The following is a 20,616-nucleotide window of genomic DNA, read 5'->3' as shown; positions in this document are numbered from 1 at the left end:
GTAGATAGACAAAGTAAAAAGTAGCATCTTATCCATTTCTATCCAAAACAAAATTATATCCAAAACAAATGTTTGTAAGATGCAAATGGTGTTTGAATTGAATTAAAGTGCGGTATATCATGTGATATCTATCTCTCCGTCTTTCATTTGTTTGCAAAAAGTGATCCAATTGAATTGAAATTGTGGTGATAATGCAAGACCACCAAGTTTATTTCTCTCCTTCTCTTGAAACGTCCAAGCATATATAAACTCGCTTTTGTTCTTCCTCACGAGAAAGCTATTTCAATCTCATTATTCTGGACACCAAAAAGAAAAGCTGATTCTCAATTAAAAGACATGTGAAATTCGATTCGTAATGTACATAAAAAAGTTGTGAATTTCAAAGTAGATGAAGTCTTCTTTGTAACAAAAGTGACATTCATTAAATGCTTCCCATGTATTCCATTATCCGTTCTTTAATATATTGATATATCATTTTAATGAAAAAAATAATAATTGGGACAAAATTATGAGGATAAAAATATAATTACTTCTATGTAGATTTTGGTTGATGGTAGACTTTTCTTTTTCTTTTATTATTATTATTTTTATTATTTGCCTACCAAAATCAACTAAATTAATTAAATGAATAAGGGCTGTACTCCTCGTATTCTTAAATATATTCACTTCCTTTAGTTTTATTAGTGCCAATCTATCATTTTTATATTTCTAAATTTGTATGTATATGATTTTACGATTGTGTGACCTTGTTCCCTACAAAATACCTTTAAAAATTGTTCAGTCGTCTTGGTTTTCAATTCTTACTTCTATCAATTTTCCTCTTTTCTTTTTCAAAATCTACATGCCTCTCATTCTCAATTTCTCACGGCCAACCAAGTTTCATAACCTCCTACAAAAACACTAATTAGGTTATCAATCACTACTTCCAAGGGCGGATCCCGTGTTTGCCCAGGGGGCACATACCCCTGGGTTGGCCTGCTTATTATAATATATATACTAAATTTATAAATTTTTACATGTATATGTGAAAAAATTCATATAATGTCTTCTTAAAATTATCTCTTAAATTTTGTATTTCTTTTTTTTTTTTAATCTATATTTATTTTAGTGATTATTTATTTATTTATTTATTTTTTAAACTTTACCCCCCTAAATTTAATTTTTGGCTCCACCACTGCTTGCTTCTATTAATGTTTTGTAACCTTAATCTCTTTTGTTTTGCCAATATTGTTCTTTTAACAAATTAAGATATACATATATTTTATTTTGAAATAAACCGAGGAAAAAAAGAATAAAAATTATTTAACATCAATAGATTTAATTGTATATATCAAAAAGAATGGCATTCATAATGAGGTTATCAAGCAATGTTTTTAAGAAATGATTGCTCATTGAGAATAATTATATGATATATTTAAGAAATGATGGCTCATTGAGAATAATTATATGATATATTTGGGATCATTCAACTGGCGGAAGCCAATTTAGTGCTTCCAAACATAGATATATTAAATGAAAACTAGATTTCTTACTCCACTACCAAGTTTTATCATTTATAATCCAAGTTGCTAGTGATATGAATTTCAATCCACTTTATTTGTAAATTGCCCCACTGTGTAGAGGAGGAACTCTTGAGAATCTTTTGGAAAAAATAAACAAGTTTCAACTTAAATACATGAATTAAATTTATGTCATTGCCTTTATATACCCGAAAGGTATCGCATGTGATGTGCTATGAACCCAATGTGATGGTAGGCTAACATACCACATGGTAAATAAAGGAAGTGTCGAAACAAGTATCACTGCGATTCATATTCAATGAAGTATAATTATCTTTTTTAACCTTAAATTATACAAGTTTCTGCTCAAAGTGCTGCCAAAAAGGTTAGAATAATCAAAACAAATTGTAGTGCAAATTCACATGGTGGGTGAAAAATGCTGAAATATCACTTGAAATAAAGTAAGGTGTAGTAGAATTGAATTTATAACAGCTCATGTAGTTCTTGACACTGAAACCACTAATTTGTACTGCTAATTTAACAGAGCAAAGCTAAGATTATCATATTACAATTTAATTATTTAAGAAGACAATATGATATCTTAAAAAGATGAGTAAATCAATTCCATTTGACACCGACGAAGATTTCTGTATGAAATGTAGTTGTAGTAGCAACACGGACATTTAAACATTTTTAACACCTTGCCCTGCCTTGTGCATTTCAATGCTTGCATTTGGGGGAATATCAACATCAGTCATGAACCTGGACCAGAACCAGTGTTGCTTCCATACAATGGCCATCTCTTCAATTGGGATACCCTTCGTCTCCGGCAAGAATATGAACACGAATATGGTCATTATCACCACAAAGAATGCGAAGAAGAGGAACAAACCGAACTTCAAGTGGCAGAGCAATGTTAAGAACACTTGAGCAATTATAAAAGTGAAGATCATGTTGACTGAAACATTAATACTCTGTGCGGCTGAACGGATTTCAAGCGGAAAAATTTCACTGGGCACCAACCAACCTAGAGGCCCCCATGACCAGGCAAATCCAGCAACATAAATGCATATGAACAGCACCACAACAATTGCATACCACTTGGGCAATTGACCAGCGTTGCCATCTACTCCAAATTTGGCACCAATGCAAATTGCAACAACGACCTGTTTCATTAACAATAAAAGTTAGTGATAAACATGATCTAGTAAAATTTGCTAATCACAACACTATAACAAACTACACACCTGGCAAATAAGCATTTGACTACCACCCTCAAGGAAGAGAAATCTCCTACCCCACTTATCAACACCATAGATTGAAACCAAGGTTGCGAAAACATTAACCAAACCAGTGATCACAGCAGACATGAGTGAAGCATCACTTCCGAATCCAATGGTTTTAAATAAAACAGGTGCATAAAACATAATGACATTAATGCCGGTAAGTTGCTGGAAGAAAGGAATGAGGATGGCCATCATAAGTTGAGGCCTATACTTTCTTTGCAAGAGATTTCTCCAAGGGTGCTCCACTAGCTTAGATGTCTCACTAGCCGCAATCAGATCATTTAACTCCTCATCAACATTCTCAACCCCGCGAATTCTCTGCAGTTTAGCTTTTGCTTTTTCAGTTTGGCCGCGCTCAATCATTGAATTGGGTGTCTCAGGAAGCACAAGAGATCCAACTGTGATGATGAGGGCAGGTACCATAGCACCCCCCAAGCTCAAACGCCATCCCCATCCACCTTTGATCTTAGCAAAGAAGTAGTTCAACACATTGGCTACCAGTATACCAATTGTGATTGACAATTGAAAGCCAATGTTAAGTGCACCTCTGTACTTATAAGGAGCCATCTCAGAGAGATACAGCGGCACGGACTGTAATTACAATTCAAAAACCATATATTAACAATTAATTCATATAAAAGAAAGTCTTCATCCCAATTATTAAAGGCAGGTCCAAACAAAGTAAAATTATCAAAACAAACAAATAATCAAATTAGACCAGAATAGAATAACAAAATATCATTCTCAGGGACCACATGCTCTTGTCATACATGACTTTTTCAATCAAACCAAGAAAAACAGAACATTAACATTGAAATTAATAACAAACCTCTCTTTCAGTCTAATTTTTTACTTTTGTTTCTATTCAATGCCGTTGTAACCACGAGTAAACGGTGATGGAAGAGGGCACATGGAAACGTCATGTGCAAAGAAAAAAAAAAAGCTAACTTTTGAATTTATTTATTCAGGGTAAGGGTAATACCCTTCATCAGTACACAAGAGGCATCTCTCAAACTATTGATCATTGAAGAAAAAATCAAGTGAAAATTTCAGAGAAAGATGAATCAGAGCATCTGCAAAAGAGCATGCATATAGTTGGATTAGAGTGCCAACTCAAATTTGCAGCGAAAAAAGACACATCTATGAAATATTCGTAACACACCCATCTGATCTCTTCAAAAAATTACAAATTAGATCTGAACAGAAAATGTTTCCGGCAGCGTATTAGAAGTATTCTTGCTTCGAAGAACCAAAAATATTGCAATTTTAGCTTTGAAAAAGTAACAAAGTATTTTTAAAATTGTTATTATATATATATATATATATATATGTATGTGTGTGTAACAAGACAAAAACCAGCAAACATCTTGGAAGAATCAAACAAAAACTAGTGTTTCGTTCTCTACTAACAACTTGTTTTATTAGATCAAACAACACAAAAGAATATTGAAAATTCGAATCAATTGATCCAAAACAAAACACAAGCTTCCACAAAGCAAGATCAGAAAATATTTTATAGAGAGAGAAAATATGGGAGGGGACCTGATTAGCAAATCCGATACCGAACCCTAGCAAAATGCGACCGACGATGAGCATCCAGACGGCCTGCGCAAAGCCATTGATCAAAGCCCCGGCACAGAAGAGCAATCCTCCAAAGAGCATTGACAACTTCCGACCCAATTTACGGGTCACCCACGACGCCACAATAGACGACAACAGTGCCGCCAAGTACAGCGACGACGTGAACATCGTCAGGGTTTGACTGTCAAATTTACAGTACTGGTTCGTCGAATCGTCGGCCTTTTGCTTCTTATATACAGATGGGAAGAACTTTTTCAAGAAAGGGTCCATAGACGTCACTCCACCTACAATTCCAAACAACCCAAACCATCAAAAATCTACAAATAACAAAATCTAATCTAAGAACAAAATATGTGTGTAGGTGTGTGTGAATTGAGATATATACCCGAAATTCCAATGTCGTAACCAAAGATCAAACCACCCATAGCTGCAACAATGCATGTTACAGTAACATATAGAGTAAGGTTGCCCGGATATTCCTTCCCGTTACCGGGACCAGGAACGAAACCACCGGCCATTTTAGAGAGAGAAACAGAGGTGTGAAGTTTAGAGAGATAATAAAACAAAGCCAAAGTATAAAGAAGAGAGAGAAAGAGTAGAGAAGAGGAATGAGGACTATGAATACAGAGTTTGTATTGGTATGGGAAGGGTATATATAAAGAAAGATTGTAGGTGTGTTTCGTGAAAAAATGAGTCTACCTAATTGCACTGTGTTTGGAAAGTGAAAATCCAAACTCTAATATCCCTTCATTTTTCGGGAAATTTTAAAAGATAATATAATTGTATATTCTTTTAAAATCTTATCAAATGTGGTCGTTCCAAACGCAACGTTAGCTGTCAAAAAGATAATATCTAATCTGAAAATTGCATTAATTATGGGCTTTAGTTTTTGGATAAAATTATAGATCTAAAAAACTTCAATGTCTCACTGAATTGAAAAAACACACTAAATAGTGGGAAATGAGCAAGTGTTTGCTGGTAGTCAAAGAAAGAGGTTTCCATATATAGAAGAATAAAAAGTGGTCCACGTCAGAGTTGAGTCAGAAATATTATCCTCATTTTTTTTTTTTTATTCACTCAACTCACAGTTGCAATTTCATGTTAGCCATTTAACGTGTCGTTGTAGTAAACTAATCTTCCAAATATTCATGATTTTAGGGCTATACCATCAAAAAAAAAAATATATGTTTATTTAAAAAATAATAATTCACACTTCAGAAGCAAAATCATATTTATTGTGCATTTGAAACTTATTGTGAATATTAATGATAATAATGTTATAGATACAGAAAGATAAAAAAGTGAGGTGTGAATATTTATTGTGGTATGTTGAAAGTTGATAAACAAATGATATGGAGGAGAAGAGATGGCGGTGGCTCATGGATTTTGGGGGGTGGCACCTAATAAATATTTACAACTCCTACATTTTATCGGTGTTTGGATAAGGGCGTACTTATGGTGCTGACTGTTCATCGAAATCAAAAGTTACAGCACAAACGTGATTTTCATTAAGGCTTCTACGGCAAGCCAGAGTGGTAATTCCATAATCAACCACAATTTGATAGGACATTTAAAATTGCTTATCTATTACCGAGTAATAGTTTTATTTGAACAGAAGGACTTGTCTTTACACCTTATCCATTCTTACTTAAAAGTTTTTGTTAGACACTGATTGAAATAGCAAAAATCTATGATACTCACTTAAAATTTACAATTCCTTTATTAACACAGGATTGGAGGACATTTTGGTCTTCTGCTCAATTTTTGGCTGTCTGTTTCCTCAACTGGCGGAGGACAGCCAAAAGTCAGAAAATTAATTAATTAAATTAAACGCTGTATGCTTTCCCACATACAGATTTTATAAAATTTGGTATGCCACACGGCCCACACATTACAGATAAATACATTAAAGATGTAGAATTTTCTAATATAGGAGTGATAATTGCAGTTGCAACATTTTTTTATCTTTCTCCTTTTATTTTTCTCTTTTCAATTTTATCCCTTATATTAATAACATCTCAGATTGTCAAAAAAAGAAAAAAAAATGGATTATTTTTTTCTAATTATATTTTAACTATATGTGTGCGCGCGCACGCGTGCACGCTATATGTAGATTCCCCTTCAATTCCAACGATCACAATTTATATTATTTTCTTTCTCTTAGTATTTACCAAAAAGAGTAACATTATGAGAATTTATTATTTTCTTTTCTTTTTTAAAATTATATTTTAACTATAAATATATATACGTGTTATATATTGATAGCAAGTGATATATATATATATAATGACATGAAGGTACTTATTTACATATATATACACACACACATACAAGGGTGGAGCCAGCATAGGTCCCCCGAGCCCATGCTGGCCCATTAATTTTAATTACAAAATGGCCTATAATTTATAAAAAATTTCAAAATGCCTCCCTTAGAATAATTTTTTTCCTAAAAAATGGCCATTAATTTTTATTACACATAGGCCAATAATTTATAAAAAAGTGAAAAATGCCCCACTGAAATAATTATTTACCCTTGGGCTAATTAATTTTTATTGCAAATAGGCCTATAATTTATAAAACTTTACAAAAATGCCCACTAAAATAATTATTTATTAAAAATATCTTTAATTTTTCCTTTCTTTTCATTCTTACTCCTCCTCCTCCTCCTCCTCCTCTTCTTCTTCTTCTTCTTCTTCTTTATATTCTCTTTATAAAAAAATAAAAAATAAAAAGTAGCATTCCTTTATTCAAACTATTTTTTTTTTCTCTTCAAAGTTTGGTAATTAAATTTGTTGCTATAGGACTCTTAAGGTGTATTTTATGTTTTTATTTTTGTTAAATAATTATTTTTCAAATTATTAAATGTTATTATTCCACTATTATTACAGTTCTATTTTTTGACTTATTGTCTATAATATTATTTGTTTTGGCAGTCCAAAAAGAAAGAAAATAATATATTCCTGTATTTTATTTTTTGGCAATCTAGAATGTTATTGATATAAGCGGATAAAACTAAGGAGAGGAGAATAAAAAAAGATAGATAAGAAAATGTTAAAGGGTAATTTTGTCTTACAATTTTATATTTTAAATTTTCATAAAGGCAGGAGATATCTCATAAATAAACTTGTAATTATAAAAATTGTAACCAATAAAAAACGCGACTGTGGAAGAACAGTCGCAAGCACGACTGCAACTAACACTCCTCTTTCTAATAACAAAGAAAAATGTGTTTCACACTTAATATAATAAATTTATTTTAGTTTATGATAATAAATGCGATGGTTTGTGTTTTGCTGGTGTTTACATTCTCGGAGTAAAGTTGGTACTACATTGAATTAGTTGTGTCCATTTCAAGCCATCCCTATTCAATGTTTTCTTTTCTTTTTTCCTTTTTTTTCTTTTGCTTTTTATTAGTCAATTTTTCTTTTGAAATGTCATTAATCACGGTTTCAAACTCAAAGTAATTAAATGTTTCTCTATGAAAATTAAATAAAATTCTACATTATTAATCCGTAATTATTACCTCCATCTCCATTATTAATCCGTAATTATTACCTCCATCTCCATTTAAGTGTTGTTTTTTAGGAGTAATAATTTTTAAGGAGATACGTGGATATGTATTGTTCCCTAAAAAATTATTAATTTGTCTTTTTAAGTTTTGAATATTCAAGTTTAAAAATTTTAATTATTTGAAAAAGTAAGATGAACAATTATTTTGGGACAGTCCAAAAAGAAAAGATGGACATTTTTTTTTTTTGACTAAAAAAGGTATTATTATTATATTTTTTTATCTGATCTTTAATAAAGTAACAATTTAGAAGCTTTTATTTCACAAAATTCAAAAACGGGAAGAGGAATATTTATTCTAAAAAAAAGGTGGGGAAAAAGAAAAAGAGAGAGAATAATAATTGGTGGGGTATAGCATCCCTTCTAATGAGGGTAAAAGAAAATGATGGAATCATTAAATTGTATGTTTTTTTTTATCATGTTCTCCAAAGTTAAGAATGTAGAATTGTAGATAATGTTACCTTCCAACATTATTTTATCCTTCAAATTAATTCTTTCATTTAAAAAAAAAAAAAAAAAAAAAGTGGTTATTGGTTGATTTAATGTAAGAGTAATAGGTTATACAAATTGGTCCAAATCAATTTCAGATGTTCTAAATTTCTATGGATTTGTCAGTTATCTGTTACTCAAATAAGCAGCACATATCATTACTCCTCTCCGTTGTCCAAAAATATAATTAAACGTATTTTTTTAATAGTTAATTTAAAGGGGGACAATTGGCATCATCTTGTGAGCATTATACTTAAATTGAACAGAGCCCATATATTTTTTGAAAGGGTTTAATTTGCAAATTAGGGTGAAAATTATAAAAAAAACTATTTGTTAATTGACATGGTAATTTTTTTTTTTTTTTTTAAAAAAAAAATTGATTTTAAGTTTTTCCTGTATTTGTGTGAGTTGGATTTCCTGTTACCATATGAAATTTCGTCAAAGATATACCATTAAAGTTGTAAAAAAGAAAAAGAAATAGATTCTGTGATCTATATACTATAATCATTACTGAAATTACTAAGTAGTAATTACAGTGGAACATAATTGTCTTCATGGGTCAAAACCTATCAATCTATTATAATGATGGATTCAATTTTTAGCAATTTAAGACTTGTTTGGTTTAATTTTCTGAAAGTAATTTTTATTTTATAAGAACTTAAAATAAATAATATATAAAAACTTGTTTCATTGATAATTTTTAAAAGTTATTTTTAAAAAACTAAATTTAAAAAAAAATATTCATATTTTCAGAAAATTATAAAAAAAAAAAAAATGTTTCTTTAGGTAACAAATCAAAAAAGTCGTAAACTCTTGTCATTTAATTTTTTAAGTGACAAATTAAATAAAATCCTAAACTCTTCATTGACAATGTATGGGCCCATTTTCTAACCAAAAATAACCTCCATAACAATCTCAATAAAATAAAATCAAATCAAATAATTAAAAAAAATTTGTCCATGGTCCAAGTTTCCAGATTTTATGAATCAACCAAAGTTACTCATCAAAAAAACTAGACATACAAAAGTTGCAATTAAAAGACATGTCAATGCGTAATCAAATAATTCACTCCTGCACCATGTTTATCATTTCGAAATAATGTCGGAATTAATGACCCATGCATATATATATACCGTACTTGTAATTGTATCCAAGAAGATCCTCTTCCGCAATTTTTTGAAACCATGTATAGCAACCGGCCCCCATTTATCATATGGTTGGTGGCATTCACACCACATGTGACATATGAAGTTCACTTTTTTTTATTATTATTATACCAACACACTCCCTTCGTGTGCTTACTAGTGTTATAGTGGCCCTCGCACTCTCGTCGGCACTTAAGTTGGCAAGTAAATAACACTTATTTTATTTCAAAAAATGTTTTGTACAAAATTAGCTCTCAAACTCTTTGTAAGGCTTTTTAGACTCACTCTAGGACTTGATGATTACAAAATGAAGTCATACTCCTATTTATAGGCATCTCCATACCTAATGGACAGCTAGGATACATTCTAACCAACGGTGAAGATCGATTTTCTAGAATCTTCTCCCACATTCTTCACACTTCCATATATATCTATAAGTATCTACAACATTCTAGAACTCTCCATACTACTCTACACAATTATGAAAAATTCTAAAACTCTCCATACTACTCTACACAATTATGAAAAATTCTAGAATATACGACACATTTCTACACATATCTAGAATTTTTCACACAATTCTAGACTACTCCAGAAGACTCTAGAAACTCCCATGCTATGCAATCGTTATGTAGCATCCAATTCAGCGTCTATGTGTTGCCTATGTGGCGTAACCTCCATAGGTGAGGCGTGACAACTTTCTTAACTTGATAAAATCCAACCACAATTTTATTGAAGAGATTTTGGTCCACATGAGGTGTATCGCCACAAAAACAAAAAATAATTAAAGAGGAGAGAGTAAAATTAGAAAATCAAAAAAACTCTTCATCATAAAATTAAAAATGTTTCTTGTGTGTTCTTTAGATGTCTTTGTGTAAGCAGGGACGGCTGGACACTTAGAAGATTTAGGCGGTTGTTTAAGGCCTCAGCCAACAAGAAGGCATCAATTTTTTTTATTTCTTCATATAATATCCTTGCTAAATATTTTATTTCCTTCCTATTATCACTCCAGGCCAATATAAAGGCCCCAAAAATTGTATTTCCTTATATTATAACTTTTAAAAAAAATTATTTGTTTATATTATTACCTTTCTAAAAATATTATTTCCTTCTTATTATTAAACGCCTAAAATTTTTATTTTTATCCATTATTAGATAAGACCCTAACCAATAGAACGTTTGGTTTTTTTTTTTTTTTTTTCATAATTTGTAAAACTTTCTATATTCTTAATTTAACTTTTATCTCTCTTTTTTTTTTTTTTCTTTTTTAATTTTTTGACATATTTTTCCTTATTTTTCTAATTAGATTGACTATATATATATATATATATATATATATATATTAAATATTAAAATGCCACTTTTATATTTTTCGTCTAAGGCCTCACATTATATTGAGTCACCCCTGTGTGTAAGGACATTATATTGAGTCACCCCTGTGTGTAAGGATGTCTCCTCCATTATTTCTCTTATCATTTTCTCTATTTTTTCCTTTGTCGTACCAAACAAAATTTATTATTTGTACTTCTTTTCTAAGTTAAATTTATTATTCTTCTAACTACTCTTTGTGTGCCCTTTATATTAGACAATATAAAGAGTCTGATGGTAAAACCGAACATTGAGCCACCAAAGGATCAATGACTTATGTGACATTCATATCCCGTTGTATAATTTTATAGTTGGTGCAAATTAGGATAATTTTTACTTCATAACATATGCAGTTGAAATTGCAAATCAAACATCATTTATATAGGTAGTGATACTCATATCGAATACTTACAGTGAATTACTTAACTGAATAATTTTTAATTGACTATTTGTATCAAATACAACTAAGTGGTGAGTTTTACTTTCTTATTTGTTATATAATTGACCAATTAAAAGAGTAGTCTAACAATTCACTGCAACTATTCCGTGAAAGAATCATTCTCTCTTGCAAAACAATTTTATGTCATTATTTTGAATCTAATACTACAATATCATTAAACCATTTTAATTGTTGTGAGTCACAAATTCTGACACTTAATTTGGAATGGAGAGATTAAGTCACAGTTTTCAAAAACGATACTTAATTTGGAACGAAGAAAATAAGTCACAAGTAAATCACAATTTCTAAAAAACACTTAATTTGAAACAGAAAGAGAGTAAATCACAAATAAATCATAATTTTTAAAAACGAGACTTAAATTTATTTAAAATTTCACTTATCTCCAGTTGAAATATTAATTTATGAGATTCTGTAATCTTTTGGAGGCGCCATGTTGATAACAAGATAACGGTGAGAGAAACTATCCAATACAAAAAAGTCAACGAGAACCTCTAAGTTTTTGAAGTCAACCTCCGCCCAATAAACTTAGCTGGATATGCGTTGGGTGGTTGATTGTAAACCTAGGTTAAGTATTTTATACTATCCTTCTTCTTTTTTCTTTTTCTTTTGTTTTTTAAGTTCAGATGCACATAGGTAAAGGGCATTAAATATTATTTTCTCAGTTATTTCTTACAAAGTGAATTTTAAAATGTTTTTTCTTTATTTATTAAAAAGATACACTATATTTTTTTAATAAAGTTAAATGTTAAAGGACAGTAAAGCTTGTAAATAAATAAAAGAATCTTTCTGTTTGATCAAATTATAAAGAGAAAAAACTACTCACTTTTTTTTCCCGATAAAACAAAATTCATTGGATATAGAAAACACGTGCTTTGACTTGTTTGCATTTCATGCCAGTACTTTTCCTATGATGTCTTGGGGTTTTTATTTCATTTTATATTATTTCAAAAGAAGTTATGTAAGCTATTAATTGTGACAGAGACAATTCAAAAACTTGAATAGTCGAAGTCTTATAGGTCTGTTGTTCGATGTCTTCCATCTCATCTCATGTCGGTCAGTCAGTGTATAGTTAGTATGCATAGATTTCAATTTTATGTTTTTCATTTGATGAACTTGTTACTTTCTGTAATATCATGCCATACTCTTAAAGTAGTATTCGAAGTATTTGTTTATGTGTTGATGTAACCCTAATTATTTTCTTATTTTCAAGAAAATAACATGTATATTTAAAGCATAAAAAATTTCTAAATAAAAATATGAAAAGAAAAAGACATTGACTTGAAAATGAGCCTTCTAAATCCGAACTTCATTAAGTTCTTAACATGGTAGATAAAAAGTTACAATAATTTAAAACATTTATGAAAAAGACAACAATTAATTGGACTCTTATAAGAGGTGCCAATCCTCTGAAGTTGTTGAAACTTATATTATTCCTCTTTTATTAAATTAACATTATAGTCTTATCAAGTAAGACTCTAATCGAACTAACAGTACTAGTTGGATTTCAAAGTAGTTCTGTTCATTTTAATGGAAAAATATCAGTAAATCTTATGTAGAAGTGGAGACTTTCTATGCTCGAATTGGCCAATTAGTTGGTATTTGATGAGAGAGCTTAAATTTTCATGGTCAGTCATCTTTAATTAGGAGACTTGTAGGTGGTTTTATAGCATCTTATCCAATAAAAAAATAAAAATAAAAAGAGTTAAGAGACAAGTTTGGGTATGTTTGATTAGAATTAATAAAGTAATTATTTATTTAGTCAATTGTTATGATCCAAAACAAGTAGATTTTCCATGGAAAAGGAGTAGGGTTTCATCAACCCATATGAATGCTTCAGCTATAAATCGCAATTGCTTTACATTCACACAAATGCTTATGTGGTTAATTGGTTGGCCTACACATAATTAAATGGGTTATAAATTGCAATTGCTTTACATTCACATTGAATTGTTGAATTTTTATTATTTATAACTAAGTCCTAGTAGTTGTGAGTTAAAGTAATGAATATTTTTCAATTTGTGTTGCGTCCCACTGTTTTTATGGTGAGAATCTATGACCCTTCGACCGCTGATTATAGTATCAACTTCTCTAATATAATAAGATTAACTGGCATTGTCGCATTACGTTATGTACTTTTTATGTTTTGCTTCTTTATTTGAAGTCAAAGTTGATTTTTTTTTTTTTTAAATAAATATTAAAAAAATATCAAAGATACCATGGTCCCCCCTTCTTCATGGATGATGGACCTACATCAAGTCATCATCAAATGAAAAGGTAATGCGCTTTTACCTAGGAAACTTCTCTTATATATTAGAGATTTATTTTTTTTCTTTTTATATAACTTCTTTTAAAAAAAAAATTCAAAGTCAAAATTATAAAATTACACTACATACCCCAAAACAAAGCAATTTCAACATGATATTATCAACCATTTTTTGATAAGCACCAAAAAAAAAAAAAAAAATTACCATGGATACAAAATACATGTGCGCCCATCCGATATCATTACATATGTTCATGAATCAACCGATTCAACTAATTTACTCTTATGTTCGTCCTAATTCATTACACCAGACTGCCCAATCATGAGTCTGTGTTGATGAAGAGCTCAGTGCAATCCAAATTTTTGACCCAGTACTGAAAATCAAATACTACATTTAGGTGGTGGAGCAACAGGCCCACAGTGAAGACCTTAATACTGGGCATTAATTAAGTGGACCACAAATCAAATTGGACCAATTTGTTGGACCGTAAATGATGGATTATTCAATCTGAATAGTACTCCAATATGGACTACCAGGTGACTTATTTATCTGACGGTAAAGTTCAGCATATTTACTTGCAATCGACTAGACATTTCAACTTTGTTTCACCCAAGTCACCAACTTGCAAAGATTTAATCCATTAAAATTATCAAGTGGCAGAGGCTGAGACAATTATTAGTAAAGTTAAAAATCAAGATTGAAGAATCAGACCTCCATAAGATAATTATAAATTTATAACCCCATTAAACTGGCACAATCAGTTAAGATAATATAATATTAGCTGATGAAATCTTATCTCTTTTGTATTCTAAGCAAGCAAATGGAGGGGAAAATAGGAAAAAAGGGTCTTTTTCATTGTGGGGTTATGTTGAGAAATTGCGAGGAAAAGGATATCAAGTAACTCGGAACGACGACGTTTTTTTGTATTCTAAGCAAGCAAACGGATTATGGAATACGTGCTAGCATAATAATAAAACCCAGTCCAGACTTCATAATACACACCAATGAGGATTGAGGATGACAACTCAGCCTCAAAAAAGTAGAGATGTAAAATGGAGCCATATCAAATAGAAAGAAAATGACAGATGAGCAGCTTCATAAACCACCATTTTTGTTCTCTACACTGTTGGTAGCAGAATTCATCGATCTAATGACAATTCATATCCAATGTACACCACTTTATTCTCCGTCTTGCTTGGACTTGGCAATATATATATATGTCTGTGTGTGTGTGTGTGGTTGGGTGTGTTGAATTGTCCCAATCACAAGAGTGCCCAGATATTTACTTGCCAATCGATCTCCTTTGCATTTACAGTCTAGGATATAAAATTAAATAAATGTACCATTCATTCAATTCAATATGAACCATCTTTTTAATTGTACACCAGACACCCAGAAAAGACAAGTGGGTTGCATGCTCTTCTCAATCGGACTGTTAAGGTGTCATTTTATATTTTAAAATTGAAATCATGGGTTTTTTCATTTTTAATTATTTGATAAACATAAATAACCATACGAAGATGTAATAATAAATTTTCATGGTGGGTTTGAATTGTTTTTTTTTTTTTAATTATTATTATTAGAAATATGTTAAAATACCTGTAAACATGATAATGAGAAGCAACAAACAGATGTACTTTTGAAATGCATCATTTGCTTACAAAATCACATTCAGAACATGACAACCAGCTCAAACAAATCATATTAAAGCGTAGTAATTAATGTACTAATATGTAAACGAAACGGGTAGTTAGAATTGTGGTGGTCCAGAAGAATATTAAAGGTGGAAAATTGACTAATTTATGAATAAAATAATTGAAGAACGTTGCGTACATATATATTTTATTGAAGTAACATACAGCAGAAGCAGCATTTGATGAATTATGGAGTACGTAGAATGAGAGAGCTAGCAGCCAGCAAAAATTGTTATTATAAATAAATGCCAGCTACAAAACCATTAGTCGATCATGGGTGGATTCTATATTATTCTATCAATGTCAACCACGGAAATTGACTCCAGAGTGCAAAAATGAAGGTGCGGTGCCGTCGCACAAGGCACATGGAGTTGCTCATCTGACTCTTCTCCGGTGGGCGGTGGCTGTGGCTGTGGCTGTGGCTGTGGCTGCCACAAGATCAACATGAAGTGCCACACATGCAGTTTTAATGGGTAGGAAGTGAGTGACCCACTAAACTTAATTGAGAAAACATCAATGGCCCCCTTCAGAAAACAGAATGAGCACCACATGTGACAGCCATTTGTGGGTCAAAGCAGCTATCATTATAATATAATCAAAGCATATATGATGAAACTATATATATATATATATATATAGATAGATAGATTCAAATCTATTTAAGCAAATTGCAAATACATGATAGTCCTTGGGCCATAACTAGCCCATAAAACACAGGCTTGACATATAGGACAAGCCCAGAACAAAAGAAAACCATGCTATTGAAGCCCAAAGCATACACACCCACTAATTTGCATTTATGATTATTAATCCTTAAAACAAAACCTCATTCTTATTCAATAAATTAAAACTTTTCATGTGCTTATTTTTATTTTATTTTTTTCATTTTCCATGAGATGTGTGCAATTTTATTTCCATTTGCATGTTAAATTTGTTTCACTTAAATGTTGGTGAAATTCTGGGCTTACATCTAAATTATATGCTCTGACCCAAAGTCCACCTTTATTTGTTTATTTTTATTCTTGGCGTGCAAAATCCATTAATAAAAAATTTACAATCAAGTTCAATGGCTTCCATAAGAGCATGTGGGGGGAAAATTCCTGCAAACACACATTAGGTTTAAAATGCAACAAATTTAAATGAATAACTTTCACAATAATCCAATAAGGAACTAATGACTCCATGAATTGCCACCAATATGCAAGACTTGACGGACAACCTCTATAGAAGAAGCTCTGGCACAATCACATAACATATGCCTTTAAAATTTCCACCTATATATATATATATATATATATATATTGTCCTCAACAATTCTCCTACAATGCCAAAGTTTCCGAGATGACAACTTCCCCATTCAAACATCTTCAGAAAAAGTGGAGAATCTTTGGCAGACTTCCACAATATAATCGCACTTAACATGGTGGTGGTGTGGCACTACTGGGCACACAAAAAGTTCTTTGTTTGTTTTCATAAAAGTGGAGGGTATCTTGGTCATTTCATCCTTACATTTAAATCTTTGAATTTAGTGATTAATGGACATAAACGTTGATGCAAGTGCAACTGTAATCTGTATTTACTACCAAAACCCAAAACCCCAGCACTCAAAATCTATCTTTGTCTCCATACAAAAACACACTAATCCTATATCTTATCTTTCATTAATCAAGGTTAACTGTATCTAACCCTTGCCTGCAAATGGACCATTCCTCGCCGGAGTTCTCGACGGTGATATGTCAATCTCGATCAGATTGTCTTCTTCAACATGAAACACTCCACTTGTTCTCTTACCATCCAATTGAATCTCGATCAACCCATCTCTGTCCTCCTCGTCCCACCTGAAACACATACTCTCCGGCAATTCCCAGCTTCCCATCGCCGGAAACCCGCCGTCCGACGAGCTATCCGTGTCAGATTCCGGGTAATACAGCGACAACGAGTTATATCTTTCTATACCCATAAAACATGTATCTTCTTTCTCCTTCCAAACATCATCTCTTTCTTCATCATCTTCTTCGCCTTCGTAATCTTCGTAGATGACCTCCAATGGTGCTCTCAGGTTCCATTCAACGAACGAGTCGGCGTAAAACGGGTTTGGATCCAAATCGAAACCCAAACCCAAACCCGTCGCAGTGTTGAATTCTGAACTTGTTTCGCATGATTCGACCCATTTGTGATCTCCCCGGAATAAATCAAGGGTTTGTTGTGGTTGGATGGAATTGAATTCCTTTTGGATCCTTTGGAATGCGGCTAACCGAAGAAGAGTGAGTAAAAGAATTGCAGTTGATATAAGAACCGGGGAGAAAACAATTTGCAAGAAATGTGAAGGGAAATAGAGGAGAATTAAAGTGCAGAGAGTGACAATGCTTGAGAATAGAGGGTGCGAGGATAGACGGGAAAGTGTTTTCTCGAGAAAGTTGATGGTTTCAGCCAAGTATTTGGCCCATGGCTTTTCCTCCATGGTTTGGAAAAGAAAACTGAAGATGAATTTGATTATATAGGGGTGAGAGATGCTTTGGGTTTAGGGTGAGATGATTGATGACTTTCGTCTCACTTAAATCATAAATTACAATGGTGTCTACAACATGGTTTACAATTTTTGGTTAACAGAGTTTTCTAACCATTCCTTTTTCTTTTTTTATTTTTAGATATTGCATTTTTCAAACATAAATTAATTTGGAGAGAAATCAAGAAGAATTTTTTTTTTTTTTTTTTTTTTTTTTTTCGTGTGTGTAATATTTGCTTGACACACAATCATATCATGATGGTGTCACATTGTGTGATTCAATGGTTAAGAGTTTAAAAATCAGTGTGACTGGCTAGATTTTAAATTTTTCAAGAGCCAATCTTGTTTAATATTGATTTTTTTTTTTTAAGTCTAAATACAATAATTAAATTGATAAAAGCAAAATAAAAATATACGATCTCTTGAGAAATGACAAGCAATATTGGATCTCTTTGGGAAATCTGACACACTGCAGAAAAGAGTGGAGTAGTAAATTAGATTGAAAGTAGCTAAAAGGTGAGGGTAGGTTACGTACTGTAAATTGTAATGGTTGTAGAGTTGTAGTGGTGTTGGGGGGGACTACATTAGTTTCTTGGGCACTATCATAATCTCTTTCACAATTATTTCTCCATTTTCTTTCACAAAAGGCTTTCCTTTAACCACCTTTCTTCCTTTCTTTTCAATTCCTCACAAGTTCCAATCTCTTTTTTTGTGATGTTGAAGTTGTCTCTTTTTTTCCTCCTTTTTTTTTTTTTTTTTTTCATGTTGGACAAAAAGAAAATTCATAAACACAAAGAAGCATTACAAGGACTAATTTAATTTATACTTTGCGGCATCATTGAGAAACATTTTGATTTTTCTTTACCTAATTAGATATTAGTCATCATTCACATACAATTACAATTGGCGACCATTTCCACAATTCGTAAAGCCTCATAGATCTACCATGTTATTTCTAAATCAAGGCGTTGGTCTTTTATTTATTTTTATTTTTGACAATTCTAAATATATATTTATATTTATATGATAGTTTATATTTAAAAGTTAAAGATATTTTTGTCCATATATCCTTTTTGTTATTTCTACTGTTCATATGGTTTAGAACTATCTAATAATTTCTTCACGTAGATATGTTTAACTAGTTATCTAAGTTTTATTGTAAATGTAACCAAAAAGCTCTATAAATCAAGATTACAATAATGAAAGAAAAATTTATTGCAATTCTACTCCTTGTTGCTGAAATAGATGTATGAAAAGATTTAAAGCAAGTATTGTGGTTGGCAAAGTTGTTAATCCGAAGCCTTCTTTTTCTTGACAACTAAAAGGCGCTTTTTAAGTGTTGAACCTGGGAGTACTTGAAAGAAAACATGAATTACACAAATCAATCCAATCTGATAATCTAAGAACTTAAGACCAATAATTGATTTAGGATATGCATGTTTGATTCCATTTAAATATTGAATGCCACTTTAAATTGCTTTAAAGATTGTGTGTGTGATAACCAACATATCATATACACAGATGCCTTCCTCAGTACTGATCTCTCTCTCACCCACCCCTTGTGTGTGAGTAATGCGTGCGCGTGTGTAGTGTTTAACCCTTACACGTGTAAAGTTGCTAGATAAGCCTATGGTTTAGATCATGGAAGAGAGACACACTTCCCTTGGCAGGTTCTTGGTTTAGATTCATTGTTCCATTTAGATTCAATCCATTCAATATTGGCTTTTTGGAAATCAAGTTAAGATTTAGTGGTAGACCTAAAGTTCGAAAACAACAATCATAGCATACTCTGAATGTGCATTAATTTGTACAATACTTGGAACATTTTATCAAGCTCCCATCTCTAGCGCGCCAACCCATAGACTTCGGCAACCAATCCAATCAGTATATTCAATTTCTCTTTGCTTTCCTTGGTATTATATCAATCTTAAAAATTACTTTGCATTACATCAGTATATTTTCTTTTTGACTTATAATAATAGATTTTTTTTCACAATTATAATATGATTTACTTTTTATACATCGAATAAAGAGATTTAATTACTCAACACACTCGCATTAACATGTAGGTGTTATATAATTCATATAAATGTGGGTGTGAGGGGGCATATGATTACTTACTTGCATTCCCCATATCTAGTTATGGAACATTGGATTTTTCATAATTCTCATTGAGAAAGATGCCAATCATGTGTTTATGTTTGTGATTGAAGTATACTTCCTACTCCACAATCAATATTATGAGCAAACAAAACTTGAGATATGAAAAAGGAAAACACATTTGGGCTGGTTTGTTGGGGGTAGCCATGCTTTAATATGAATTGGATTATGCTTTTAGGCTTTTATTGTGGCAGACAACAAATCTGAACCATCAATTCAGTGTTGCACCTAAAGACTAGGTGGACCATGTGGGATATGTCCTAAGAAGCTTATCACACTGTTTTGGGCCCTTTATATATATATATCTATATAGAAACCATAAGGTTTAACCTTTAAATATTCCGCCCTTCTCTAACATTATATGGGTGTACAAATCCTTAACTGCTTAGGCTCTTATAAGCACATTTTTATAATCATCTCTACATATGCGTATAATGAGTATGTATGCATGTATTTAATTACTACGTATGTAAATTTTATAAAACTCAAGATAATATAAAATATTTAGACAATATTGTGCAGAGAAAGTCATCTGACTTATTTTTTTAATTTTCTTTTTTGGCGAATCTAAAAATTGTCAATGAGGGCTAATATTAG

General features: G+C 31.4%; 2 protein-coding genes and 1 long non-coding RNA gene across 3 annotated transcripts; all 3 read right to left on the bottom strand.

The window, feature by feature from the left end:
* Positions 1–1,946: 1,946 nt before the first annotated feature.
* Positions 1,947–5,085, bottom strand: LOC132266599 (sugar carrier protein C-like). The gene is made up of 4 exons (XM_059767526.1): positions 4,752–5,085; positions 4,328–4,650; positions 2,747–3,376; positions 1,947–2,665 (listed from the first exon to the last, which is right to left on the bottom strand). Exons 1-4 carry the CDS (start codon positions 4,882–4,884, stop codon positions 2,183–2,185), a joined length of 1,569 nt encoding a protein of 522 aa, XP_059623509.1. The 5' UTR covers positions 4,885–5,085; the 3' UTR covers positions 1,947–2,182.
* Positions 3,717–4,321, bottom strand: LOC132266607 (uncharacterized). The gene is made up of 2 exons (XR_009468648.1): positions 3,948–4,321; positions 3,717–3,858 (listed from the first exon to the last, which is right to left on the bottom strand). It is a non-coding gene; the product is annotated as an uncharacterized LOC132266607 (long non-coding RNA).
* An 11,949-nt stretch (positions 5,086–17,034) lies between the features above and the next one.
* Positions 17,035–17,814, bottom strand: LOC132281672 (uncharacterized). Its single transcript, XM_059783352.1, has one exon. The coding sequence runs from the start codon at positions 17,812–17,814 to the stop codon at positions 17,035–17,037; it is 780 nt and encodes a 259-aa protein (XP_059639335.1).
* Positions 17,815–20,616: the final 2,802 nt, after the last annotated feature.

The sequence above is a fragment of the Cornus florida genome, unplaced genomic scaffold, assembly GCF_030987335.1.
Source record: "Cornus florida cultivar Cherokee Brave unplaced genomic scaffold, ASM3098733v1 CherokeeBrave_3.0.0_Hap2_Chr01, whole genome shotgun sequence".
Lineage (NCBI taxonomy): Eukaryota > Viridiplantae > Streptophyta > Magnoliopsida > Cornales > Cornaceae > Cornus > Cornus florida.
The sequence above is the reverse complement of the archived record's forward strand: the minus strand, read 5'-3'. Positions and strand labels throughout refer to the sequence as shown.